The 27,891-nt window shown below is 38.5% G+C and overlaps 2 protein-coding genes across 3 annotated transcripts in view; one reads left to right on the top strand and one right to left on the bottom strand.

The window, feature by feature from the left end:
• Positions 1-795: 795 nt before the first annotated feature.
• Positions 796-27,891, top strand: LOC130911203 (ras-related protein Rab-34-like). 2 transcript variants are annotated; one of them, XR_009061991.1, is made up of 12 exons: positions 796-1,029; positions 1,995-2,074; positions 5,298-5,389; positions 5,469-5,534; positions 5,605-5,706; positions 7,856-7,920; positions 9,217-9,268; positions 10,828-10,909; positions 11,064-11,154; positions 16,417-16,524; positions 16,607-16,802; positions 27,578-27,891. XR_009061991.1 is itself a non-coding variant. In XM_057829012.1 (11 exons), exons 2-11 carry the CDS (start codon positions 2,000-2,002, stop codon positions 16,675-16,677), a joined length of 804 nt encoding a protein of 267 aa, XP_057684995.1. In that variant the 5' UTR covers positions 796-1,029; positions 1,995-1,999; the 3' UTR covers positions 16,678-25,957. The 2 variants fall into 2 exon arrangements, 1 of the variants encoding a protein (XP_057684995.1); XM_057829012.1 differs by lacking the exon at positions 27,578-27,891 and having other exon boundaries at positions 16,607-25,957.
• The window catches only part of LOC130911204 (adenine phosphoribosyltransferase-like), a 45,539-nt gene continuing 43,359 nt past the window's right edge, over positions 25,712-27,891 (bottom strand). The window contains exon 7 of the mRNA XM_057829013.1: positions 25,712-26,108. Coding sequence (XP_057684996.1) covers positions 25,963-26,108 — 146 coding nt within the window. The 3' untranslated portion in view covers positions 25,712-25,962. The remainder of the gene's footprint in view (positions 26,109-27,891) is intronic.

Here is a 27,891-nt window from a genome sequence, read left to right as displayed (position 1 = left end):
TTGATTTATATATATATATATATATATATATATATATATATATATATATATATATATATATATATATATATATATATATTTAAATTCACATTAACCCTTTTGTTCAGTACATTTCGTGCAGTCGCACGAATCAGAATAGCTCTACGCATGTCCCCTGAGCCCCAACGAATATATTTTAGATAAAAACGTATTTAATGGTAAAATACGTTAAAAATACGTTTGCATATATATTTTTAATTATCTACACTAAACGAGATTTAAATGACCCGCCGAAACAATAGATATCATATGTGTATCAACTAGATGTCATTTGTGCGCTGTGAGCCAACAGGGACGAGGCTCGTCACTTGTTGGCTATTTTGCTTGGGGCCAGTTTAATGAATATAGTATATAGTGTACATTCTAACAGTTGCTGAATTTTCAAACGCCTTGGTTTTTCATAAACGTCAGAGATGCAGTAAATTAACAATATCATTTTTCACTAAGCATGCAAACATATAAAAATATTTAATCTTTGATGGACACTGTAATACGTTTTTTATTTAATAAATAATTTGTAAACCTGTCAAGAATTCAACGAGTACGAGTGTTTTAGAGAACAAAATCACTCACCTTTCGTCCGCTACAACAACGCCCGCTATCGAAGTTCTCCGATGCAAGATGGCCGCCAGTTACTTGCGCCGTAAACTTCACACATCAAGCCCCTTTAAATAGAAGATATCGAAAGACATAACATTCATTGTTAAATCACATCCGGCATACTTCCCGTAGCTTCTCAACCCATCCAGCAGGGGTCGCACTGTGCTGAAGAGAAATGTCTTGACTCTCTGGTGGCCGTTTGCTGCTTTTCTCTGTTGCTTCTGTTTTTTGTCCTCGGTTTACTTGGCTAACGTTCGGCAATAAGATCCATAATTCATCACTTCTGCTATGAGCGATACCGTGTTGGCCTTGCATTAAAGAGCATTAGGCTTTTCAAGTGAAGAAAAGGGTGGATAAAAGGGGAGACCACCCTCTCTCGTCTTGCTAAAGGTATCGTCTTTTTTTCCCTGACTCAGAGTTTTTACTCCTTTTTTCTCCCCAAAGTGCTTAAAAACGTAAATATACTAGTTTAAGCTCTTAAAACTGCGATTGTGATATGTGTTGTACGGCAACTGTTACGATGTTACCTTTAAAAGACATTAGTTGTAACCTAGTAATTTGCGTAAAAAAGAAGCCTTTATCACGTTTTCCGAACAATAGGATTAAAAGTAACTGATAAACCGGTTTAAGTCGTCTGCTCCTGCCGTGCTTTTTGTGATTGTTAAAAAAAAAAGGTTTTTTTTTTCGTGCTTTTTGTTTATTTTACACAACGTGGGTCATTTTTTCCCCACCCAGCATTCTTTTCCAAGAGCCCTCGAGGAAGACCACACACATTGTTTTTATAAAAATAAAGTCACTATCGAACAATTTGACACTATTCTGACCCAAGGATTGGAAAGTTGTGTATTATTTTGAGACTTGGGGTTTTTGGGTTGGCGAATGGGCAAAGTTTTAAACAAGGCGACCGGTTGCTGGTCTGTTAGCGTCACCATGGCAACAGGCACAGCTCCAGTCCATGTGTTTGATTTTTTGCCAAACTAAATATTTCAATTTAGGTTAATTTTCAGAGCGTTTTTAAAAGTCTTTTTGGGCCTAATTTAAGTTTATTTATTTATTTATTTATTTTTTATAATACCTAAATTAGCCACTTCACCTATAAAGGGTTAATGAGGATTGATTGTTGGTCATTTTAGTGGTAGCATTTATTTTTTAGATTTTAGTTTGAACTATTTTATACAGTAAGATAATTTGCAATGTTTCTTTTCATATATTTGTTTAGGTTTTTAAATTTGATGAGTCTGTGTCTTTATCATTTATTTTAATGAAACTAAAATACTATAGTTTTGGGGGTTTTGATATTTTGTTCTTATAATGTACTTAACATCCCTCTGCAGTAAATCAATTTTCACCAACAGGCTTGATGTCGACACGAGGTTCAGCCATGAGTGTGTTCCCACCTGTTCGCAAGGACCGCGTCATCCCGCAGCTCCCTCACGTAAAACACTTAATCAACACCACTTTAACTCTGCAAAAATTACATTAAAATGTAACTTTTAAATTATTTACCTTTTGTTATGTGTCAAAACGGGTCCAAATTAATACCATCACTAACAGGGGCAGATCTATAAAAGTATGGGGTGTCGAGAAGGGGGCAAGAACTTCTGGAGGTTGGTGGGATTCTTTGGACAATGATATGATATTCTGTGACAATTCAATTCAAAGGCCTTCATTCGATTTAATACAAAATGTTGAAGACATTTTATACACTCTGTTCCAATGTACCAAACCAATAAAAAATACAAATCAGTTTTGATGGGTATGACAATTTTGTTAATAAAACATTTTTTTTTCTCTACAAAACGGCATCCTGAAAATAAAATAATTTTGCATTTTCATAGAATTACGATATTACAATTAGAGATGTCGCCGATCGATCGGGTCCGATCACGTCATTTTCAAAGTATCGGAATCAGCAAAAAAATATCGGACATGCCTTTTTTTTAATATTTATATTTTTTAATTAAATAGTTTTCTAATTGTATTTAACGTTACAGACATAATATGTTACACTCATCCAGAGTCTTTAGGTAGGGTTATCAAATTTATCCCGATAACGACGGTAATTAATTTTTAAAAAAAATTTATCACGTTAAAATGTTTAACGCAATTAATGCATGCGCTGCACGACCCATTCACGCATTGTCGCGCTCAATCTGTAATGGCGCCGTTTTACCTATATAGAGCGCTAAAAGGCAGCGTATTAATGTGTAGAGTGAATTTTGGCAGCCTTTGGAGCCTTTTTTAAAATTGGTTAAAGCCTTACAATCCTTCTCCCTACGATTAGTAATATCGTGGGAAGCAATGTGGGGAAGCAAGGTAGTATTTGATCTTTTTCTTAACACCCTAGGTTATTTCCCAACGCAGAGAAGATATATCAATTGGTAGCACTACGCACAGTCATGGTTGCACTTCCCATCATGCATTTGGGCATGGCTACAGTATAATTTACTGAAAGCTCAACAAATACGCTAGATGGCAATATTTAGTCACAATATACAAAGTCACATTTATCCTTTAAGAATTACAAGTCTTTCTATCCGTGGATCCCTCTCACAGACAGAATGTTAATAATATAAATGCCATCTTGGGGATTTATTGTCATAATAAACAAATACAGTACTTATGTACTGTATGTTGAATGTATATATTCGTCCGAGTTTTATTCATTTTTTTCTTAATGCATTGCCAAAATGTATATGATCGGGAAAAATTATCGGGAATGATTGGAATTGAATCAGGAGCCAAAAAAAAGCAATCGGATCGGGAAATATCGGGATCGGCAGATACTCAAACTAAAACGATCAAAGCAAAAAAACATGATCGGAACAGCCCTAATTACAATACATTATTAATTGTTACACCCCTTGTGTCAACATACGGCAGATTTGTATACAGTGGCATGAAAAAGTATCTGAACCTTTTGGAATTTCTCACATTTGTGCATAAAATCACCATCAAATGTGATCTGATCTTTGTCAAAACCACGCAGATGAAAAAACTGCCTGCTTTAACTAAAACCACCCCAACAGTTATAGGTTTTCATATTTTAATGAGGATAGTAGGCAACGACAGAAGGGGGAAAAATAAGTAAGTGAACCATCACATTTAATATTTTGTGCCACCCCCCTTTGGCAGCATTAACTTCAACCAGGCGCCTCCTGTAGCTGCAGATCAGTTAACAAAAAATAAAATAAAAATAAATAAATAAATAATGAATTGTATGCGAAGTGTATTATTCAGCCTTTTTTTCGGCCAAGTGTTTCCAATATTTGGTTTTCGATTTCGGACAAGAATTTTGCTTTCGACACACCCCTATTATATATGGCGGAAAACACTCAGCTGACTTGAAGTTCCGCTGTGAGACCCCCAATTTGGCCAACTTTCAAAATTGTCCGATATGCATGTGTGATACATCCTTGTAAAGCTTAAAATCTCAATTTTCCGGGGGATGAAAAAATTTGTTTGAACAGGAGGGCATTTTTAAAAAAATATATAAACAGCAGAACCCTATCTGGAGGTGAGAGCACGCGAGAGCAGAATCACAGACGCCATGACTTTATCGAGATATTATCACGTACTCACCTTGTTTCGAGCCAAAAACTCCATGTAGCATGTATCACTGAGTGTCAAGACACAACTGTGAATGGCCACAGCTGGATTTATTCGGAATTTTATGGGTGAAACATGGTAATATAACAAGGGTCGCGATGCAGAAATCGCAGACATCAAGGCGTGGTCGAGATTTTCTTTTTCATATATTTACCTTTTTAAACGCTTTTTTCCTATTTTTCTTGGTTTGGATCGATTATTTATCATCTAACATAACGTAAAAATGTGACAGGAACAAAAAAAATACAGTCAAGCGATAGTTACGAGGTAAATATCCGTGACTTTTTTACAGACACCATTTTTTTTCATTGTCATGTAATTTGTTTAAAAGTGTAAATTATGCGAGTGAATAATTTTTTAAAGTCGTTTTTTTTTTTTTTTAACGAAATATTAGCCATCAATTAATGATTCTAAGCTAAAAATGACAGACATTTTGAATAGTAAATTTAATTGATTACCTTCGTTTTATGGCTGAGTTGAAACAAAAGCGGTTGCACGACGTCTGTAAATGGGGGTTTTCAGGGTAAAACGGGCAAATTCAAAATAGTCCGGGAGCTTAATGCACCATGAATCTGCTATGGCAGCATATAGACATATTGTTCTATCAAACACAACAGTTGTTTTAGCTTAAAATACAGCAGTTTCTTTTAAAGAGGAGTGCAACAGCAGAAACTGCTTTTTCAGTCTTGTGTTTTCCGCCATATACTATCTACACTTATACTATAATATGTACTCATACTATATACTGTATATTACAGTGGGGAAAACAAGTATTTGATACACTGCCAATGGGGAAACCCATTGGCAGTGTATCAAATACTTGTTCTCCCCACTGTATATATACTTTTTCTATTATTATTATCACAAGGACCTTCACTGACACCACTACTTAATCGATGGCGGTAAATGTCAAATTTAAGTTTTCATCGGTGCTGGTTGGGGTGGACAGCCTATCTTTTATAGTGGCAGCCACCCTCCATGCCACCCTGTTGGATCTGCCCCTGCCCACTACCCTAACTCTAACCCTTAACCCATATATTTTGCTGTAGTGCTTCCGCAAGGATGCCGCGCTCCATGTCGAAAGCGACTTCAACCCCAAAGTGAAAGCTGCATGCCAGGAGCAGCGCACTGGCACAGTCGGGTGTGTTCAACAAAAAAGTGTAACATGATGTGACTATGAGGCGTTCACTGCTTGATGTATCTTGTCTTGCTTTCCGCAGGTTTAAAATCTCCAAGGTTATCGTAGTTGGCGACTTAGCTGTGGGCAAAACCTGTCTAATTAACAGGTTAGATTTGATGGACACATGTTAAGATTGTTACTCGTTTCTATTTATTTGTTACTCATTTCTCGTTAAGGTTTTGCAAGGACATTTTTGACAAGAATTACAAGGCCACCATCGGCGTGGACTTCGAGATGGAGCGCTTCGAGGTGCTCGGCGTTCCTTTTAGCTTGCAGCTGTAAGTTTTTTTCTTGTGATATACCGTATTTTTCAGACTATAAGTCGCAGTTTTTTTCATTGTTTGGCTGGGGGTGCGACTTATACTCAGGAGCGACTTATGTGTGAAATTATCAACACATTATTATATCATTTCACGTGTTATTTTTGGTGTTTTGGTGTGGCACTGATGGTTTGGTAAACTTGTTATCATGTCCTTTATGCTATAGTTATCTGAATAACTCTCAATAGCTATGTTAAATTAACATACCGGCCACGTTCGCATTTGATTGTTCGTGCACCATGTAACATTATCATACTGTACACTTATTCAGCATGTTGTTCTCTATTGTATTTTTATTTTAAAATGCCTTTCAAGATGACATATCTGTTCTATGTGTTGGATTTTATCAAGTAAATTTCCCCACAGAAAAGCAACTTATACTCCGGTGTGACTTATATACAGTGGGCCAAATAAGTATTTAGTCAACCACCAATTGTGCAAGTTCTCCCAATTGAAAATATTACAGAGGCCTGTAATTGTCAACATGGGTAAACCTCAACCATGAGAGACAAAATGTGGAAAAAAAAACCTCAGAAAATCACATTGTTTGATTTTTTAAAGAATTTATTTGCAAATCAAGGTGGAAAATAAGTATTTGGTCAATACCAAAAGTTCATCTCAATACATTATGTACCCTTTGTTGGCAATAACGGAGGCCAAACGTTTTCTGTAACTCTTCACAAGCTTTTCACACACTGTTGCTGGTATTTTGGCCCATTCCTCCACGCAGAGCTCCTCTAGAGCATTGATGTTTTGGGGCTGTCGTTGGGCAACACGGACTTTCAAGTGGGCAACACAGACTTTCAACTCCCTCCACAGATTTTCTATGGGGTTGAGATCTGGAGACTGGCTAGGCCACTCCAGGACCTTGAAATGCTTCTTACGAAGCCACTCCTTTGTTGCCCTGGCTGTGTGTTTGGGATCATTGTCATGCTGAAAGACCCAGCCACGTCTCATCTCTAATGCCCTTGCTGATGGAAGGAGATTTTCACTCAAAATCTCTCTATACATGGCCCCATTCATTCTTTCCTTTACACAGATCAGTCGTCCTGGTCCCTTTGCAGAAAATCAGCCCCAAAGCATGATGTTTCCACCCCCATGCTTCACAGTGGGTATGGTGTTCTTCGGATTCAATTGAGTATTCTTTCTCCCCCAAACACGAGAACCTGTGTTTCTACCAAATAGTTCTGTTTTAGTTTCATCTGACCATAACACATTCTCCCAGTCTTCTTCTGGATCATCCAAATGCTCTCTAGCAAACCGCAGACGGACCTGGACGTGTACTGGCTTCAGCAGGGAACACATCTGGCAGTGCAGGATTTGAGTCCCTGGCGGCGCATTGTGTTACTGATTGTAGCCTTTGTTACTGTGGTCCCAGCTCTCTGTAGGTCATTCACTAGGTCCCCCCGTGTGGGATTTTTGCTCACCGTTCTTGTTATCATTTTGACGCCACGGGGTGAGATCTTGCATGGAGCCCCAGACTGAGAGAGATTATCAGTGGTCTTGTATGTCTTCCATTTTCTAATAATTGCTCCCACAGTTGATTTCTTTACACCAAGCGTTTTACCTATTGCAGATTCAGTCTTCCCAGCCTGGTGCAGGTCTACAATTTTGTCTCTGGTGTCCTTTGACAGCTCTTTGGTCTTGGCCATAGTGGATTTTGGAGTGTGACTGACTGAAGTTGTGGACAGGTGTCTTTTATACCGAGTGGAGCCTCGTTAGAAGAAGTTAGACCTCTTTGACAGCCAGAAATCTTGCTTGTTTGTAGGTGACCAAATACTTATTTTCCACTCTAATTTGGAAATAAATTCTTTAAAAATCAAACAATGGGATTTTCTGTTTTTTTCCACATTCTGTCTCTCATGGTTGAGGTTTACCCATGTTGACAATTACAGGCCTCGCTAATCTTTTCAAGTAGGAGAACTTGGTGGTTGACCAAATACTTATTTGCCCCACTGTATGTTTTTTCCCCCGTCGTTGGGCCTTTTATGGCTGGTGCGACTTATACTCAAGTGCGACTTGTATTCCGAAAAATACGGTACATAACAGAACATGTGTGAATCCACTGTGAGTTTGCGTTTTTTTTTTTTTTGACTGGATATTTCAGGTGGGATACGGCAGGTCAGGAGAGATTCAAGTGTATCGCTTCAACGTATTACAGAGGAGCGCAAGGTGAGTGAAGGGTGGGGTTATCTATACAGCTTGTAGGCATGTGCAGGTATGAGATTCTGATGGTATGTTAACCTTAAGCAAAAATATCATGGTTTTATGGTATCAGGGTATTGCAATTACAGCTCTAAAATGTGTTGCTTTGCGATATCTAGGTTTAAAAAAAAACAACTTTTTTCCATTGAACAGGATTTTTATTTTTCAAAATATATTAGCATTAGAATTGGGACATAAGTATAATCTAACGTTAAGTTAAAATAAATTTAAAAACAAAACAAAGTATTCTAAATAAAATGAAAATAAATGCAGTCCACCACAGCCCCAGCTCAACATTATTACTATCGGAACAAAAATAATTTTCCATAAAGAGAACGTATGTATGACTCGTATCATGTTTACACTATACACACACTGTCTTTCTCAACACAGACAGTTGCCAAAGAGAAAAAAAAACACGTTTTACCACTGCTGGACACATTAAACATGCTAGTGTTAACTCTCGTAGCTGGTGGGAAACATTCATGACAGTGTTTACTAACCTTTATTTTGTAAAAGTACGAAATCGTATTAGAGGTATTGCCTCTTCGGCAGCCATTCTCCGCAAACATGTTTTACATGTCGGTTGGCCCTCCTCCTGTAACCCGCGGCCATCTGTAACTTTTCTATAGCCGAAGTTTTCCCATACTAGCGATTTCGTTTTCTTTGATGGGGTAAAAAGTTCAGGAGTTTCACCTCCTCCCGCCATACTGTAGCACAGCTGAATCACTGACACTGAGTAACAACCGGTTGTTGAGTGTTGAGCCTTGCAGCTGCAAGCGAGAAATTTCTCTCTGCAATTTTGGGACATAAAAAATAGCTAATACCTTAGAGACGGTATGATGGAAAATATTTGTGGTCTTGAAACCGTTAAGTTTTCATACCACGGTATACCTTGAAAACCGGCACATGTCTACCTGTCACTCCAAAATTGGCAGCGCTAGACGTTCATTCCATTTTGAAAGGAAGAAGCTGGCAGTTCTAGTTTAAATGAATTAGACGTCTATCGTTCTCAATGGTTGTCGTTAAATACTATACAAAATTTCAGTTGACTGGAGTTAAGAACCTCAAAATAATACTTTGCCCCCATTCTAAATAATTTTATTGATTCATTTATGGTAATTATACTTTTTGGGATTTATCTGATAGTGCAACCTCAGGAACAAGTTTTTGTCATTTCAGTTCAACTCCGTATTTTCTGGCACCAGTTGTTGGTACGCGTTTGCAAAACTGCAATGGATGTCACTCTGCTTTTTCTTCCAGTCGTGATCATCGTGTTTGATGTTACTGATGTGGCGTCTTTGGAGCACACCAGGTAACATGTTTAATTTATACTCCAAGTTAGTTTGGTTGGTTCAGAATAGTGACAATGGACCCAGTGCTTAATTTGTAAATCAAAAGGTGCCGGAACACAAAGTACATATGACAGCGCAGAGATGACGAGACGGACACAGGTCCCGGAATATAAGCAGAAATGGTGCTGTAACAACATGCAGATGCCCACTTGCCACTTGCTGTGGGACTTATAAGCCTCAATTTCAGAGATGGAATCATAGTACCAGCAAAACAATCATAAAAAAATTAAAAGCATTATATCCATGGTATCAATGTTATGACAACAATTTAGACTTATTTAGGCTATACTCTGCACAGCACGGGCAATTGTCAACATAACCACAGGTGGGACTTACAGTCAGCAATTAGTTTCTCAACAGGTCTAACTTGTAAAACAAAAAAAAAAATTGGCACGGCCGCCTATTTAGCTTACCATATTTAGTTGTCCAAAACATTCCTTGTTGTCATTGTTGCTTTTCTGACTCATTTGTCTGTCTTTTAGGCATGTTGAAATACCGTTTGATCCTAAAGTTTTTTCTAATTTATGTCAGGGGCTGATTTGTTGGTGCAGCTTTTGAGTGTATCAACAAATCTCTGACTCTTTCAAATGACGTAGCATTTTTATAAACAACATTGGTACCAGCATCTCCAAGGGGCCTGGACGTGTACTTTCTTCAGCGTCTGGCAGTGCTGGATTTGAGTCCCTGGCGGCGCATTGTGTTACTGATAGTAGCCTTTGTTACTATGGTCCCAGCTCTCTGCAGGTCATTCACTAGGTCCCCCCGTGTGGTTCTGGGATTTTTGCTCACCATTCTTGTAATCATTTTGACGCCACAAGGTGAGATCTTGCGTGGAGCCCCAGATCAAGGGAGATTATCAGAGGTCTTGTATGTCTTCCATTTTTTAATAATTGCTCCCACAGTTGATTTCTTTACACCAAGCGTTTACCTATTGCAGATTCAGTCTTCCCAGCCTGGTGCAGGTCTACAATTTTGTCTCTGGTGTCCTTCGACAGCTCTTTGGTCTTGGCCATAGTGGAGTTTGGAGTGTGACTGACTGAGGTTGTGGACGGGTGTCTTTTATACCGATAATGAGTTAAAACAGTTGCCATTAATACAGGTAACGAATGGAACCTCATTAGACCTCGGAAGAAGAAGTTAGACCTCTTTGACAGCCAGAAATCCTGCTTGTTTTTAGGTGACCAAATACTTATTTTCCACTCTAATTTGGAAATAAATTCTTTAAAAATCAAACAATGGGATGGTCTTTTTTTTCTCCACATTCTGTCTGTCATGGTTGAGGTTTACCCATGTTAACAATTACAGGCCTCTCTTATCTTTTCAAGTAGGAGAACTTGCACAATTGGTTGACTAAATACTTAATTGCCCCACTGTACCCTATGTTCTGTAACTCTACGTCTAGGTAATGGACTTTTGCAATTTGGGAGCGTGGTTTTGCGATAGGTCCATTTGTTAGGTTCATCACTAGTTAGAATGTATGTACAGTATTAGTAAGTTGTTGTGTTTTTTTTTTCTTCAGGCAATGGCTTGAAGATGCCCTGAGAGAGAACGACCCCACAGCAGTTCAGCTGTTTCTTGTCGGCACCAAGAAAGATAAGAGTGTACGTCTGCTACTCTTTTAGCAAGCCTTGCAACTCTTTTTATTTTACTTTGACTTTATGAGCTCTGTTTGGCAGCATTACTTATGCTTCCCCAAAAAAATCGAATAGATGCTAGTTTGAACAGAATTATGATCATTTTACTGTTTTTGTGCAGTCACCTGCTCAGTACTTGAAGATTGAACAGGATGCCCTTCAGGTGGCGCAGGAGATGCGAGCAGAGTACTGGGCGCTCTCATCTCTGACAGGTAACCAAGCGTGAAAATATTCAAAAACGCTATTATTAGCGCTGTCCCGACTAGTCGACGTAGTCGATGACGTAATTGCGTCGACGAGCACAACATCCCGTCGACGGTTAATGAAGGGTTGAAAAATCTAAATGGCGGAAAACACAGACAAGACTGAAAAAGCAGTTTCTGCTCTTGCACTCCTCTTTAAAAGAAACTGCTGTATTTTAAGCTAAAACAACTGTTGTGTTTGATAGAACAATATGTCTATTAGTGTTGCACCGATACCATTTTTTGGCCCCGATACCGATACCTGGCTGTGCAGTATCGGCCGATACCGATACCATACCGATACCACCCCGATTATATATATATGTATATATATATGTATATATATATATATATATATATATATACAGTGATACCTCAGCTCACGAACGCTTAAGCTCACGAACTTTTCGCCTCAACAACATTAAATTCGCGAGCATATAGTCTCTGCTGACGAACTAGTTTTCGGCGGACGAACCAATTCACGCGGTCGAAAAGCGCCACGAGAAGCTGACGCACGCTCACGGCGTCCCAGTTCGTCCCCTCACTTTCGTTGAGTGCGGACGTGATTTGTGTTTGATAGACATTTTGGACCATATTGAGTGTACTTTTGCTATTATGGGACCGAAAAAGAGTTACCTACAGTCCTTATGGAAGGTGACTCGTGTTACCAATTCGCCCTCGACTGGTAATTGGCGGTGCTTTCAGCTTCCCACCGTAGTGAGAAGTGGACCGGCGAGTCACGTTGGCTCGTTGTCGTCGGTTGTCTTCGGTTCGCCCGATTTCCTCTCCAGAAAGGTGGCGGCGTGCATACAAACACCCAGAGGCGTCGGATGGCTTTTTTGTGGGCACTTTTAATAACAACCAAAAGCATGTGGGGGGCACAGCAGTGGAGTCTACGCTAACTGCGCACTTTGCCGGTAACACTCTCCTTCCAAACAGTAACTCCCTCACTCCCTCCTCCTCCCACTCCATTCCATCAAGCCATCAACTACCATCACAAAGGTAAATAAAACGACTTTATTATACAGTACAGTTTATTTCTTTAATTATAATACAATAGCACATTTATTATACATAAAATAAGGTATATTTTTGTGTAGTTTTAAGGCTTATATAGTAGAAAATTATGTTTTATGGGGACCTGGGAACGGATTATTCTCATTTTAATGGTTTCTTATGGGAAATAAATGTTCGGAAGACGAACTTTTCGCCTTACACACACTTTCTGGGAACCAATTATGTTCGTGAGCTGAGGTATCACTGTATATATATATATATATATATATATATATATATATTTTTTTTTTTTTCTTATTTATTTATTTTTTTTCCCCCAAAGAGCTACATAATTGGATGTGAAATCATTGCTATCAAGGCTTTGTCAGGCTTTTGCTTACCTTTGCAAAATAGGAAAAAGTACACTAAACCCTAGTAGACAATAGTTGAATAAACCTTTGGCTCTCAAAGGCCAAAATAGTGCTAAATTTGTGAAATTAATAAAACATGTATAATACTAGCCCAACAGTAAGAAAGTAAAATTAAATTCATAATAATAAACTCTGAATGAACTGAATAAACTTTTTTAAACCTCTCAAAGTCCAAACAGTGCAACTTTCATGAAATTATTGTCACATTCTGCTGCTGGTTAGATTGTGTTTTGTTGCTGGGCGTGGGGGCGTGGCACTTGAATCCAATGCAGGCTCGTCAACGCAGCATTTAAGCATGGGTGATCTCAGAGAAGGCTGCCGAGATATTTGCCTTGCTGATCGCTATTTGACATCTGGCACAATAATCTCGCTACATTTGCTTGTTATGCCCCTGCATTGGGTTTTTCTGTTAGTGTGCTGCTCTCGTTTGTAACCGCTGCCTATCGTCTTAGTTTGTCCGTCGACCTGCTGTCACGGACTCCTTTTGTTATTTCTACTGTCCCGCGATCGCATGTTATTTTTTGTTTGCAATCATTAAACCCTTTTATGTATCCCCCGCTTGTTGTCTGCTTCGAGGTTCAACCTTGTTTCCACATTTGCGGACGCTAACAATTATAAGTCATAATAATTGACCACAGCATCCCGTCTCTCCTTTTTTTCGGGAGGTGGGAGTCCCTTATTTCTATTTCTGAAAGGTGGCAACAATACTTTGGAAACACTTCCCAAATTACTGCGGCATTTCTTTCAGTAAAAGACAATAAAAGTAAAGTAGACGAAGTGAACTGACCAGAGATTGTTGATCCGGTCCAGCGGCCTTCTTCCTCTGGATAGCAGTCCTGCTCTTGCAGGCTCAAACTCGTTGTGTTCGTTCACGTTTCGTCTTCAAATGTTTTATCAAGTTCGAGGTATTGAAACTGGCCGATTTAACTCCACATCTCCAAACTTTCAGGCCGCAAATCTTGCATGCAGCCATTGATTTTAATCGACGGGATTTCTATTTGGAAATATTTCCCGACCGCCGCCATATTTCCTGGTTTGTTTTTCGTCCATATGAAAAAGCCCCCTTTTGATTGGTCAGGAGTGGCTATTGGCCCGCTCTCATTGGTCTGGAGCAGGCCAATAGCGATAGCTGCTTGGTGTTCACGTGTCATCACACAACACAGAGACAGAGTGTAGTGAGCGCCAGGAGGAGAAAAAGGCTGTGGTCAAATGTTATAATAATGGACCGGTAAATGGTATCGGCGCCGTCTTTGTTGGTACTCGCCGATACCGATACCACCATTTCGGGCCGGATCGGCGCCCCCTGACGATACTAATATCGGTATCGGTGCATCTTTAATGTCTATATACTGCCATAGCAGATTCATGGCGCATTAAGCCCCCGAACTATTTTTAATTTGTCCGTTTTACCCTAAAAAGCCCCGTTTACAGACGTCGCGCAACCGCTTTTGTTTCAACCCGGCCATAAAACGAAGGTAATTAATTTATTATTCAAAATGTCTGTCGTTTTTAGCTTAGAATTATTAATTGATTGATGGCTCCTATTTTGTTTAAAAAAAAAAAAAAGACTTAAAAAAATTATTCACTCACATAATTTAAACTTTTAAACAAATTATGTCACAGTGAAAAAATGGCGTCTGTAAAAAAGTCACGGATATCTACCTCATAACTATCGCTTAATTGTTTTTTTTTTTTTTTTTGTTACTGTCGCATTTTCTCCGATATGTTAGATGATAAATAATCGATCCAAACTAAAAAATTGGGGGGGGGGGACGTTTAAAAGGGTAAATATATGAAAAAGAAAATCTCGACCACTCCTTGATGTCTGCGATTTCTGCATTGCGACCCTTGTTATATTACCATGTTTTACCCGTAAAATCCCCCCAAAATCCAAATGTGGCCATTCACAGCTGTGTCTTGACACTCAGTGATACATGCTACATGGAGTTTTTGGATCAAAACAAGGTAAGTACGTAATAATATCTCGTTAAAGTCATGGCTTCTGTAATTCTGTTCTCGCGTGATCTCACCTCCAGATAGGGTTTTGCTGTTTAAAAAACATTTTTTTTTTTTTTTTTAAATTCCCCCCTGTTCAAAATGTTTTTTCCCCAAGAAAATAGATATTTTAAGCTTTCCAATGAATGTATCACACATGCATATCGGACAATTTTGAAAGTTGGCTAAATTGGGGGTTTCAGAGCGGAACTTCAAGTCACCTGAGTGTTTTCCGCCATATGCATGGAAAGTTGAGTTGACGCTCGGTATGCAAGCAGCTAAAGCGGCACAAACCCAAAAAAGCGCACCAGAGTGGCCAAAACATTCGTAACGTCGTAAGTTCATCTAACTAACTAACGACATGTTTTATTGAAGTTGCTAAGCCTGTCGCGATATCCAATGAGTCCATTTATCGCACGGTAAATGAAAATGTTGGCTGTGATTTTCACGGCTGTGTTTATCGCCGCTTGTGTGCGTGCATACGTTAGGGCGTGCATGTTGATGGCATATCAGACTCCAGTTCCTTTCACAGATGTTTATTGTTAATCGACACGCCGTAGAATTAAAGTTCAGACATACAAAATAAGGAAACAAATCTATATTAACATTGTAAACATTAGCATTGCCACATTTTAGGATAATGAGAAAAAAAGGCAACCTACTTTAGCCTACTATAAAATATTGGCAGTCTTCTCCAAAACGCAAACTTGCGGTTAAAAGGTGCTTTTTTTTTTGCAGAGCTTATGGTTAGCGGCTTAGCGAACGTACTTCCAGTGAACATTTCATAAATAAAAGCACGCCGTTTTCGTCACATAAATAACAATTTCTGGAGTTAATCCCATCCACATAATTCGAATTCTACACTAAGAATAGCTTTAAAATGGCACCCTTTATGAAAATTCTTATTGGCAATAAGTAATTATTATAATACTATTTTATATAGTAGTATACTATAATATTAATGCTAGATTAGATTTTATTTTTTTATTAAGAATTGTTTTGAATTATGCTGGAAAGGCGAAGTCAGTGTTCTGAATCTGTTTACTTTCCATTCTTTTGCACTAGTGCCATCAGCATTTGACCTCATTATGTATTTGTGATTTATTATTGTTATTTATGTGTTTATTTGTACTTTAATAAAAAATTTAAAAGTTCCAAAATGTTTTTGTGAATTAATAAGCGTCAACAAAAATGTCATTGCTAAATTAGTGAAAAAAAAAAAAAAGATTAGATTAGATTAGATTAGATAGATGAGATTATTTTTACAATTAGTCGACTAGTCAGCTGACTAATCGGGAGAACATTAGTCGTTTGGGACAGCCCTAGTTTGTATGATAATTAGATAAAAATGAGGAGATATTTAAAAAAAAAAAGAAGTAATCTGTGATGCATTGACTTCTCTATTTTCAATGAAGTTTTTCCGATTAAAAAAAAAGTCTAGAAAGCTTTTTTCTCCCTAAAAGTTCAGGTAATTCAATACTATTGTTTTAAAAAAAATTATAAGAAAAAAACATTTTTTGAATAGCCATGTGTTTTTAAGAAGAGTTCTTCAAATTTTAGGAGAGACCGCTTTTAAAAAAGGTATATTCAGTGTATGGTGAGTTACATTTTCGCTGCACTTAATGTTCGTTTATAGCCCCACCGTGTTATTTTACATTTACTGTAATTTTCTGCCACACATTGCCGGTCCGTGAAAAAAAGGCCCATGTCACACCAGTCCGTCGTGCAAAAAAAGGTTGGGGACCACTGCTTTAAACTACTATATTTTCGGAAAAACCTATTTTACAAAGTTTTTTCCTTTGCACTTCAGGGGAGAACGTGAAAGAGTTCTTTTTCCGGGTGGCATCGCTGGCGTTCGAAACAAATGTCCTTGCTGAGCTGGAGAAGAGCGAAACGAGGCAAATAGGCAACATCATCAGTAAGTATTTAAAAAAAAAAAAAAACTGTCAATCATAAGGTCAACTGTGTACAAGCCCTTTACAACTGTGCTGTTCTTGTAGAAATCCAGAGCAATACTAGCAACCTATATAACACATCCAAGAAGAAGAAACAACCGGCCTGCTGTCAATGATGCCGCATTGGAAAGTGGAAGGTGCAAAAGGGATAAAAAGGACGCTGCTGTGGTGAAACCGAGAGAGGGAAGATGTCAGATTTTCCTGGCTTGGAGAACACTTTTTCCTCACGCGGTGCTAGCTTGTGAGTTCACATGTGCATTGGGAATTACAGTGGTATGAAAAAGTATCTGAACCTTCAGGAATTTCTCACATTTCTGCATAAAATCACCATAAAATGTGATCTATCTTTGTCAAAATCACACAAATGTAAAAACAGTGTTTGTTTTAACTAAAACCACCCAAACATTTACAGGTTTTCATATTTTAATGAGGATAGCATGCAAACAATGAAGGAGGGTAAAAAATAAGTAAGTGAACCCTCTGCTTAAGGAGACTTAAAGAGCAATGGAAACCAATGTTTACCAAACAGTTTAAGTCAAGTGTGTGCCCAATCACTGTTGAGGTTTAAAGCTGCCCTGCCCACTATAAAACACACACCTGGTAAGAATTGTCTTGATGAGAAGCATTGTCTGATGTACATCATGGCTCGGTCAAAAGAGCTGTCTGAAGACCTGTGATCAAGGATTGTTGATTTCAGGGGTTGCGTTAACCGAATATTTTCCGTCGGTGACCGGTTTTTTAAAACGGTGACGGAAAAAACTCATTTTGACAGGTTGCAATTCACACCCTAGACCACAGGGTGGCGAGTGAGCACATTAATTAGCTATTGTCTCTCTTAATGCATGACGTCGTTGGCTATTCTGTCAGAATATTGTAGCGTCACCGGGGTCTGGCGGCGGCACCGTGATTGACACATCAACGCGAGGTTCTTATTGGTGCACCCGGTGTGCCAGCGCGTCATCCAATTGGTGGACTAGATTGCCGCCTGTGTATAGACCCCAATCACATGACATCACAACTCCGCCCCCCTGACTGGAGCCGCCATATTGTGTGTCAGCTCGTCTTGTTTACACATTACCACTACGTACATGCCTCCTATTACGGCGTGTTTTTCTGCTCGTTAACATTAATAATCAAAATGGTGAAGGCGTGTGTGGCGGTTGGTTGCAGTAACAGAGAAGATCGACGGAGAGACTTGAAGTTATACCGTATTCTGAGAGACCCGAAGAGGAGAGCAAGATGGACTGCTGTAATTTGACAAGAAAGCTGGGCACCAAACGATCACCACAGACTATGTAGTAGTCATTTTATATCTGGTAAGATGCATTTAATATATATTTAGAAGATTTTGGGCTGACAACCACAATCAAGATCATTGTGTGACGTTGGTGATTGGGGTCTATATAGTTGCCTCTTTTTCTTTGGGGGCGGAGTTGTTGTTTTGTTGGTGTTGTTGGCGGTAAGTAGAGTAAAAAGAGGGTTAAAAATACCACGACTTCCGTGTCTAATTTTTCACCGCCAAGCAAGCGTTACAATATTAATTAAAAATGAATGAAAACTAAATACTATTGAATATGTCATCATTATCATTTTAAAAATTTAAGTGACGGGTAAAAATAGATTATGACCGGATTTTTATGACCCTGTCAGTCAAAATGACAGACAACGAAAATGTCTCGCGCAACCTTTGGTTGATTTGTATAAAGCTCGGAAAGGATACAAAACCATCTCTTAAAGTCTGGATGTTCATCAATTGACAATCAGAGAAGTTGTCTACAAATGGAGAGTTTGGCACTGTTGCTTCTCTCCCAAGGAGTAGCCATCCACCAAAGATGACGCCAAGAGTTTAGCGCAGAATATTCAGAGAGGTAAAAAGAACCCTAGAGTGTCTGCTAAAGACTTACAGAAGTCACTGGCAGAGTCTATCTCTGCACACATCAACTCTATGTAAAACATGGCCAAGAATTGTGTTCATGGGAGGACTCCATGGGGAAAGCCACTGCTATCTAAAAAACATTGTTGCTCGTTTAATGTTTGCAAAAAGGCACTTGGACACTCCACAGACGTTTTGGCAAAATATATTGTAGACTGATGAAAACAAAGTTGAATTGTTTGGGAGTAACACACAATGTCATGTGTGGAGGAAAAATGGAACAGCTCACCAACATGAACCTCACCCCCACCGTGAAACATGGTGGACGGAGCATCATTTTTTGGGGGTGTTATGCTGCCTCAGGGCCTGGACAACTTGCAATCATTAATGGAAGAATGAATTCAAAAGTTTATCAGGATGTTTTGCAGGAAAACCTGAGGCCGTCTGTCTGACAGTTGAAGCTAAAAAAGAGGATGGATACTGCAACAAGACAATGATCCAAAACACAGAGGTAAATCAACTTCAGAATGGTTTCAGAAGAACAAAATACATGTTCTGGAGTGGCCAAGTCAAAGTCCAGACTTGAACCGCATTGAGATGCTGTGGAATGACCTAAAGACAGCTAGCTATTCATGCCAGACATCCCAGGAATCTGACTGAACTATAGTAGTTTTATAGAGAAGAACGGGCCAAGATTAGTCCTGATCGATATGCCAGACTGATCTGCAGCTACAGGAAGCGCCTGGTTGAAGTTATTACTGCCAAAGGGGTGGGGGGGGGGGGGCACAAAATATTAAATGAGATGGTTCTCTTATTTATTTTCCCCCCCTTCTGTCATTGTTTGCATACCATCCTCATTAAGATATGAAAATCTACAAATGTTTGGTGGTTTTAGTTAGACAGTTTTTTTCATCTGAGTGATTTTGACAAAGATCAGATCACATTTGATGGTGATTTTATGCAGAAATGGGGTTCAGATACTTTTTCATACCCACTGTATAATACAACAAAAATGCGTCCGTCACTTTCTGTGAAAAATTCCAAGCGTGCATGAATGTAGCACAACAAGTTACATCATCCCTTTTATTATTGATGTAAAATCTTTGGCTGCCATTGACAGCGATAGATGTCCAATATTTTTTGAGTCCAAAGTCAAAAAAGAGTTCAAATGTCACTCACTCTGCCCTACTATACTCTAGTCCTTCCCGTCCTCCTTCTTGAATGTCTATTGACGTCAGTGGTACTGAATAAGTTGCAAAAGGAAGGAAATGTTTCTGACTAGTTAGAGAAAAGTGATGGATGGTTCACAGGTGAAAAATCCCCCAAAAGAACAAAGAACACTAATTTACAAAATAAGATGAGGGGTTTTTTTAGAGGTAAAAATGAGAATTCTTTTGGGATAACATTATATTAATGGGAAAAAACATACGTAAGTATTAAACATAACCTATTAAACATAAATATTAAAAATATTTGTGCCCCCCACCCGACAAGTAAGAAAAGACTCAATTCTTGATGAATACAACACTTTCTAAACAACAAAAGCTTATTTTTCTCGCAAAAATATGGCATACATTTTGAAAAGAAAGAAAAAAAAAAACGGGTGCACATGTATATTTAAAACTTGGACCATATTCATGCATGGTTCACCACTTTTTCTGATGAAATTCTCTTGAAAAACATTACTTTATTGCAACACGTACCTAGTTCGTTATGAGATTCCTTTTATGTTGTTGGGAAACAAAATTCTCTTTGTCATAAGACTGTCAAAATGATGTAACACCTGTCATGAATATGAATGAGGGTTTATCACAAAATGTCATTTAGTCAATTACGCTATGTCATGTTTGATGCAATATTGAGATTTTTTTCAAATGTCTTTGGGTTGGGATTAGAGTTTAGGAACTGTGTTAGGGTTAGAGAACCTAATGGTAGTGTTGGGTTATGGTTTGTCAATGATGTCAATAACTAAATTATTTCGCCAACGAATAATTTTTTCGTGACCATAATGAGCTAAAAACTTACCTTGGGAGACTAAAACATAACGAGACGAATTCCAGTTGTCGTCTGACGAGACGAAAATGCGCGAGTTTCTGTGACATGTTCACAATGTGAGACATTTTTATGTGTAGTTAGCCTGCATCGTGGCAGTGTGTGGTTGTGTCGCTCATGTTATGCGCCAGTGTCCTCTCCAGTCTCCAGGCTTGCTTAAGTTGAAACACACACGGTAAGATTTGTTTTCTTATCTTGGCAAGAAAGAATATGCGATGTTGTTTCAGCCTTTAAAGGTCTGTGCTGAGTGATCATCACACACTAAATGTAACGTTAGCGTTAACATAGCATTCACGTTCGAGTTAGCATTAGGTTGATGCTAAAAGCGACCGTCCTCTTAAACTCTTGCACAACTTTAAAAAAAAAACAGTTTGTGGCACCCATTTGGGTATAATTCATTTAAAATAGGCACTTTTTTCCTGCTGAGTGTGTTTGATCACCAAGTTGGCGCTAAATTGACGTGACAATATGGCTACGTGCATACTACAGGTCTTAATGCACGAATCTGATTTTTTGGCGTGCCCGTTTAGACTGCCTTTGTCCATTGAGACCGTTCAAGTATTACGTATGCGCACTAATTCGCAGTCCGACACGCGCTGAGCAAGAAGACCCGCATGCGCAGAACCATCAAAACAAATGACACACGTCATCCGTCATTCCAGGGATATCATATTTTGCTTTTCAAAAGGAGGACACAAATAACAGACATAAATAATCCCCGTTTAGGCTTATATTAAAAGTTTATATGGATCGATAGCATGCACGCACTGTCCGTGCATGTCACACACACAAACGGGCTGTTTGCCCTGACTCTCGGCCGTGTAGGCAATGTTGAAATATTGCTCACTTGGAGCAGAGAGAAAACTGAGCATTCTCAGGCTTATCCTCAGCCCATTTTTATTTTTTATGACTTGTCAAGCCCAGCCCTTCCCCAAAAGCCGTGTTCACTGCAAGCTAGGCGCTAATAACGCACAGCTGCATCGCTACGGTAGCGTCTCTCTCGCTATTTGATGACGTAATTGCTGCATGAAATCTGATTTGGGAGAGTGGACAGTACAGACCGCCGCGACAGTCTGGAAAAATGTGGCCCAGATCGGATTTGAAATGGTCCAGTTCTATGCGACTTGTCACGTTCAGACCGTCAAGTTAATGCCTCACTCGAGTCGGAAAAACACGAAAAAATCGGATTCGTGCATTAAGACCTGTAGTATGAACGTAGCCTATGTGCTCGTCTGTCAATGTTCATTCAAAATACAAATAGTCCCCGGGTTACGAACAAGTTCTGTTCCTACGCTGGCGACGTAACCCGAATTTCCGCGTATGTCTGAATCAACCCTTTAAAAATTCAAAGTCCAAAAGTACTGTATTTTGTTTAATGGTGGAGGATACACTGCTCTCTGGTGGCTGCGTTGGATTTGGCTGGACTGTTACATGCTGTACCTGCCAACCCGAGGCCGTTACAAATCGTGACGTATGCCCTTACAAATTGGTGACTTATCTTACAACGTTGTAAATAGTGTGCAATATGAACCAAAAATAAAACTCAATTTTTAAAATAATATGAATTTATTTGTAATATTGTAACATATAACCTGGTGCAATCAAAGAACAATATCTTCAGCTACATCATGATTACGTACTAAAATTTAACGGTGACCTTTGTTATAATTGTATTAAGGCTGTCAAAATTATCGCGTTAACGGGCGGTAATTAATTTTTTAAATTAATTACGTCAAAATATTGGACGCAATTAGCGCACATGCCCCGCTGAAACAGATTAAAATGACAGTTGAGTGTCAGGTGCGCTTGTTACTTGTGTTTTTGGAGTTTTGTCGCCCTCTGCTGGCGCTTGGGTGCGCAGAGGGATTTTATGGTTTTCAGCACCATGAGAATTGGTGGTGCTGAACAATGGCGAGCTACTAGTTCATTTTTTGTTTGAAAATTTTACAAATTTTATTAAAACGTAAACATTGAGAGGTTTTAAAATAAAATTTCTATAACTTGTACTAACATTTATCTTTTAAGAACTACAAGTCTTTCTATCCATGGATCGCTTTAATAGAATGTTGATAATAGAGGTGTGCAAAATTTCCGATTCTTAGATTATTCACGATTCGGCCGTGGAAGATTCGAGAACGATTCACAAACATCCAAATTCCGATTATTGAAATATGCGAAGTAAAGCGGAAGTACACAACACTCAGCGCACCGCACGGTCTTCGGGACGGAACGGAGCGAGAGTAACTAAACATTATGCTTCCCATTACCCGGCCCCTCGGATAATGCCAATGCTCAACTCACGGCGCTAGCTCAACTCATGCAACGAGATAAAAAAACACAACAACATACCTGACTGCTGCCGAAAAGCTGCTTCAAAGTACATCCATATAATGTTACGGTGGATATCATTTATATAGGACTAGATGCAATATAGATTTGGTAGTGTTAGCAGCACATCTACAAAAAGCTAGATGCGGGCGTTATCAACGGCCGCCATCTTAAAGCAGTACACTTCCCTGCAAGGCTGTTGTAGCGAACCTTCCAAGCAAACCTAATTAACTTTTTTATCTAAAATACTCCTAAATCGGTAAAGTATTGAATTGAATCGATCTTTAAAATAGTTTTAAAACTTTCACATGTCGAAAGTAGACAAAAGTGAAATTATGGAATAACGGGAGCAATTTTAACAAATTTAACGGTTGATTCACAACATTAAAGTAATTGAATTTAGTTTAAACTGCTGATACAGAATGGGGACTGGAGTTTTTTTATTTAATGTTATTTTTGTATATTTGTTTATTGCTATATGTTAACTTGATACTGAAATAGTAGTGTGGTTTAGCCTGAGAGTATTTTTGAACAATTTTGGAACTAATGTACAAAACATTAAAAAGAAAAAAAGAGAGAAAAAAAGGAGGGGGGTGCATCAATAATCGTTTTATAATCGAATCAGAGCCTCTGAATCGTAATCGTAATCGAATCGTTAGGTGCCCAAAGATTCCCAGCTCTAGTTAATAATGTTAATGCCATCTTGTTGATTTATTGTTATAATAAACAAATTCGGTACTTATGTACAGTATGTTGAATGTGTATATCCATCTTGTGTCTTTCCATTCCAACAATAATTTACAGAAAAATATTTTATAGATGGTCTGAATTGCGATTAATTGCGATTGATTACAATTAATTAATTTTTAAGCTGTGATTAACGCGATAAAAAATTTTAATCGTTTGATTAAATTGTATATAAAACTTTTGGCAATTTCTATCATGTCTTGATGGCTGCACTGCATGGATGGCACTTCAGCTCGCAATTCAGTTTGACATAAAGGTAGTTCGTTACATCATTTAAAGATAGATTCAAGTGAAGATTTTGCCGATTTAGGACTATTTTAGATAAAAAGTTAAGTAAGTTTGCTACATAGGTTCACTACAACAGAGCCTTTCTGAGAAGTCTACTGCTTCCAAATGGCGGCTGTTTATTAATGCCGCCGTCTGACATTTCGCATGTAGTTCTATAAGCATGTGATATCTAGGCGTAGATTGTAGGCTGTCGGCAACAGTCAGGAAATATTGGAGCCACCTAGCCTAGCATCGCGTTTGCTACAGCGTCACAACAAACACTCTTCTCTCTGTGTCGCTGACTTTTCTCGCGTCATTCAACCAACGTAGCAACGCATCGTAACGCACATTTCCTCGTTGCCGAAACGGTGACAAAATCCCAACGGAGGGGAAAAAAACGTAATGCATGAAAAATGTACAGATTTTGAACGTACGCCGTACACATTTTAAAAAACAGTGCTCACTTGTACAAATTACGCCGAAACCGTTAAACTTGAGAGATATGCTGTTATTCAATAATGCTTCCATACAGGAGCACTCAGACGTCTCACATGGGTAAAGGATAGCTGCGCTCTAGTTTGGCCCTCGTAAGGCTGTAAGTTACTTTAGCTAATATATATTTGTGTATGAATGTGTAATTAAGCTTAGAGCTACAGTTTGTGTAGTTACGTGTTAGCGATTTGTTATCAGAATTGTAAATACGCATTCGTAGCATTTAAGCTAGCAGAGTGTAAGCGAAGCAAGTTAGGCTGATTTAATCCACTAAATTTACATATTAATCACACTAGATGGACGTTTGAACACCAATCATTTTGTGTCGAGTGTTTCATTGTTAAAATGCATGTCGTTTTGAACAAAGACGTGTAGATGCAGTATGTGTGTTACATCTCTACAAATTGTCAAAAGTGAAGGAAGTATGGAGCTTCAAAAAGTACAATTGCTTTGTTTGCTGGTTGTCAAGCTGAACAACTTCACATTTAGTGAGGACAGAACAATTCGTGTCAATAAAGTAAAGTAAAAAAATAAGATACTGTGAGGTACAATTAGGTACTGTTTGTGCTACTTTAAGAAAAAACAAAAAAGACGAATCAAAATGGCGAACGAGACTCCAGCGTCATAAAGTCGAGTACGTTGTGACCCGGGGAATACCTGTAGTTGTAATCCTTTATTTATTTATTTGTTTATTGGGTAAAACTTTAGAATCGTACAAATGAAAACATTCTGAATAAGCATCAACTAAAATAAGACGAAATTAGTCTTGAGTTTTTTTTTCGACAAAAATTAGACAAAGACAAACCCATTTAGAAATGACTAAAATATGACTGAGACTAGTAAGTATTATTGTCCAAAAAACTAAGACAAAAATGAAAAAATGGCTGCCAAAGACAACACTGTGTAATAGGATATGTAATAAGTAATCACTAATATTCATGACAATGTCATGTCATAATTATGACGGTCTTATGACAGAGTTCAAATAAAGTGTTACTACAAAAATATTTCTTGAAAATATACAAATATTATTCATCTAGGCTTGTCGTGATGGACTCGAGCATGCTTGATATTTTTGTTTGCCGCCTACTGAACAAGGGGAAAAGTGGACATATATTAGTAAAATTAAAAGAAAATGCACTAGATAAAAGTGAAGACAATTACATAAAAGTATTTTAAAATGTATTAAAGTAGAACATACAAAATGTCATTTTTCAGTGGCATAGATCAGTTTACATGTGTACAAAAAGATGTTTTTACATGTTTAGTACCTGTTTTTCACATAAGACTCGCACTGCCACCGCCAAGCCAAAGAATCACCGTGTCAGTGGAAATTCGGACAGCTAACATGATTGTGGAGGGACTGCTTCATTAAAGCTGAATTCAAAGAGGGGAGAAAAAGCACTATTTATTTGCCTTTTTTTCTCATTTTCTGTCAATAACATATAATAAAACTTCAAACCTTCAACACAAACTTTATTTAGTAACTATAACTTTATGTACACTTTTGTTGCCGTTAAGTGTTAAAAACGTTCGGAAATGTTTTGTCGTGTTACATCGGTGATGTTGCAATAGTCTGCAATAAAATATTTTTATGAAAGGAATGTTATGGAACATGCAGTCAAAGTCATTGTGACCACACTCATGATTTCTTGAAGCTTTTGAAGGAGTCCAAATATTTTTGATCGATTTGTTTCTGGAGCTCCGCAGGGATGCAGTGCGAGCATTTGTAATTGTCTTGAATCCACTTGCCTCCTTCCGTATTCTCCATAGCCACAGCGGCAACACCTGCACGACAAAAAGAATGCAACCTAATTTTACTTCGCGCCGTATCATGACACGACAAGAGTTGCAATGAAAGTTGTGAAATTGGGACAAAAAAAATTTACTTTTTCCATTTAAAGTGGTAGTTGAGAATTTTTAACATTAGGCTTAATCTTATAATTAGCAGGGGTTTTATTAGTTGTTGGGGTTGATTTAAACAAATTCTGTGCCATTTGTAAGTTTATTTGTTAGTTTAAGGGCTCAGGAGTGGCTAAGCTAGCGCGAGTCAAATGCACCTTCCTAGCCTAGCATGCCAATAAAAAAACAATAAAGTTCTACGCACAGATCCATCATAGTCAAATAAAAAAAAAAAAAAAAAAAATCATAGTTCCAAAACAGCCATGCGGCCAAAACAATGTCACACCAACCTGCTGTAATTCATTTCATTATGCAGGACTATTTTTTTAATATGTTTAACACGACTACAAAAGAGAGGAGTGCTTCGGAGTTCGGACACTCACGCTGCATTCGAGGAAGGTGGGAAGTTTGATTTATCCTGCTCGGAGGGTACCAGTTGTGACCTTAAAGCGTTCCAAACGAACGTAAACAGCAAAGAAGCCTGATAGCGACAAGTGATTTTTTAAATTTTGGCCATCAAAACACATTTTGACCTCCAGCAAACCTGCCTTCCAATGATATTTTCCAGATTGGAGGTTGGAAACTCTGACTTCCCTCCTTCCTCGAATGCAGTTAACTGATGGCCAGCAAGATGGCGAAATGTGCATTTAGAGGCTGTGGAAACAGACTGAAGAAATGGGCAATGGAAAGTTTCCACAAATTCCCTATGAAGAATGAGGAACAATATAAACTGGTTACTTACTGCTGACTACGACATAAAAAAAAATCAGCTGTGAAAAAAAACAATGTAATATCACTCCGCCCTGCTCCCCTGCAGAGCTCCTGGATTAGAAATGATGCTGTTCATGCTGCAATTATTGACATGCAATGGTAAGTTTTAATAACTTTACCCTGAAAACATAGCCAACACTATTGATTTTTCATGTGTGCATGTATTGTTTTTTTTTTTGGGGGGGGGGGGGGGGGCATGCTAAGATGGTCCGATTGACTAGCGCTAGCTTAGCCACTCCGGAGCCCTGAAACTAACGAATAACTAACAAACTACATGGAATTTGTTGAAATCAACTCCACCGACTAATTAAACCCTCGCGAACTCAAAGATTAAGCCTGATGTCAAAAATCTTGAACTTCCCTTTTCATTTAAGGGGGAAAAAGGTTTGTCGTAAAATGACAATATTGTTCATTAAGAATATTGTGAACATTGAGAAAAGGTCATTTTTATGTAGTAAATGGGAGACTCTTAACTCATTTGCTCCCAAAAACGTATATGTTCTATTTTTCATTGTTTCAGTGTCCCAAAGACGTATTTATACTTCTTTTACGTTTTTTTTGTTGTTGTTTTTTTTTTCAAAAAGGGTTCTGATTCAATTTAGCTCCAAAGCACAAAGCTGAAAATCCATTTTAAAGCAATAAAACTGGCCACTGGAGGGCAGTAGTGCATTTGGTAAGACCCGCAACCCGATTCAACGACAATGAACGGCCAAGCCGCACAGCTGGGGCGCCGGTGGAAGACGACCGAATGGATGCCAGGTGGCGGACGATCGAGCAGAACAACTGTTAGCACGCCCGGGATGCCAGGCGCTGGACGACGGAGCAGAACGACCGGGACCACTAGTGCAGCGGACGATGCCTTTGAGTCCGTGCTGCTCGCGAGCAGAGCCCGCAGAGA

Source organism: Corythoichthys intestinalis, unplaced genomic scaffold, assembly GCF_030265065.1.
Source record: "Corythoichthys intestinalis isolate RoL2023-P3 unplaced genomic scaffold, ASM3026506v1 HiC_scaffold_23, whole genome shotgun sequence".
Classification (NCBI taxonomy): Eukaryota; Metazoa; Chordata; class Actinopteri; order Syngnathiformes; family Syngnathidae; genus Corythoichthys; species Corythoichthys intestinalis.
This window is presented reverse-complemented; position numbering and strand designations above follow the sequence as displayed.